Source organism: Mandrillus leucophaeus, unplaced genomic scaffold (genome assembly GCF_000951045.1).
Source record: "Mandrillus leucophaeus isolate KB7577 unplaced genomic scaffold, Mleu.le_1.0 Scaffold440, whole genome shotgun sequence".
Lineage (NCBI taxonomy): Eukaryota > Metazoa > Chordata > Mammalia > Primates > Cercopithecidae > Mandrillus > Mandrillus leucophaeus.
The window spans coordinates 722,894-724,527 of NW_012104699.1; the positions used below are offsets into that span (position 1 = coordinate 722,894).

Genomic DNA, 1,634 nt, shown 5'->3' on the forward strand with positions numbered 1-1,634 from the left:
TCCACTGTGAATTTTTTCATGTCTTTGAAATGAATTTGCAGAACAAAAGCCTTTCCCACATATCTTACATTCATAAGGTCTTTCTCCAGAGTGCATTCTTATGTGTGTTTGAAAACTTGTAAGAGAGGATAATGCTTTCCCACACTGCTTACATTCATAAAATTTTTTCCTAGAGTGGATCCTTTCATGTATACGAACGTAACGGGGACACGTGAACGCTTTCCCACATTCCTTACACTGATAAGGCTTCTCTCCCGTGTGACTCCTTTCATGTCTACGATAGGATCTGGGACTATGAAATGCTTTCCCACATTCCTGATATTCATAAGGCTTTTCTCCAGTGTGAGTTCTTTTATGTATTTGAAGGGCAGCAGAATAACTGAAGGATTTACCACATTGTTTACATTCATATGGTTTCTCTCCAGTGTGAGTTCTTTCATGGATAAGATATAATCTGAGACAATGGAAGGCTTTCCCACAAAACTTACATTTATAAGGTCCATCTCCTTTGTGTATTACCATGTGTCTTTGAATGCTTGAATAGAAAACAAAGGTTTTTCCACATTCTTTACAAACATAGGGTTTCTCTCCAGTGTGATCCCTTTCTTGTGCTCTAAAGGAGGGGCGATATCTGAAGGCTTTTTTAGGTTGCTGACACTTACATGGCTTCGGTCCATATTCCTGATACTCATATGCCTTGTGTCCAATGTCACCTCTGATGTTCATATTAAAAGATGAGTTACCTATGCCAACTTCACCACACACAAAGCTGTCACATGATTTTACTTCAGGAGAAGCTTTCTTCTCCTGGAAGTTCAGCCTGTCATCTGGAACCTGGGTAAAAGTTTCTCCACAATGACTGTTTTCTTTAATTTCATTGACTTTCTCTTCTATGAGACTCCTGTCAAAAGTGAGAAGCACATTACAAAGGGTTTGTTTATAAGTAATTTTATATTCATCAACAAGTACTGCACTTGCATTTTTAACACTGTCCGTCAAAGTGTAGGCTTTCGGCCCTGGCTGAATTGTTTGAAGGTGATTGGACAACATATTCTACAAGGTGTCCCAGCCATAACTATTATTTTAAAAAATGTTTATATGGGACTTCTTAATACTCTTCCCAAGTAAACTATTTTACAAATATTAAATACTCTGTGTCATTTTTCTTTTGTTTCAGGGTCTAGTCCTGTTGCCCACGCTGGAGTGCAGTGATATCATCATAGCTTACTGCAGCCTTAACTGGCTCAAGTGAACCTCCTGCCTCAGTCTCCTGAGTAGCTGGGACTACAGACCACAATGCCCAGCTCATTTTTTGCTGTTGTTGACTTGTGGTCTTGTTATGCTGCCCAGGCTGTTCTTGAACTGCTGGCCTCAAGCTATCCTCCTATCTCCACTTCTCAAAGGACTAGGACTACAGGATTGAGTCCACAGCCTAGGCCACATTTACATATATGTTTTTTGATCACATATTCTAAAAATAAATGAATTTGATCCTAGACTTAGTTCTTTGTTTTACTTATTTTCAATATATTGTCATATTCTAAGATTGTCTAGAGAGACACTGCTTTGTCTTATAAGTACAAATTACCTGAAGTTTCTCCTGGGGTTTTGGTACTCATATTCAATGTTCTGGT

At 38.6% G+C, this 1,634-nt stretch overlaps 1 protein-coding gene across 1 annotated transcript in view; it reads right to left on the reverse strand.

Moving 5' to 3' along the window:
- Nucleotides 1-1,634, reverse strand: part of LOC105549492 (zinc finger protein 69-like) — a 40,875-nt gene that overhangs the window by 8,959 nt on the left and 30,282 nt on the right. Inside the window, 2 exon segments of the mRNA XM_011994068.1 lie at nucleotides 6-901; nucleotides 1,589-1,626. Of these exon segments, the coding sequence (XP_011849458.1) occupies nucleotides 6-901; nucleotides 1,589-1,626 (934 nt within the window).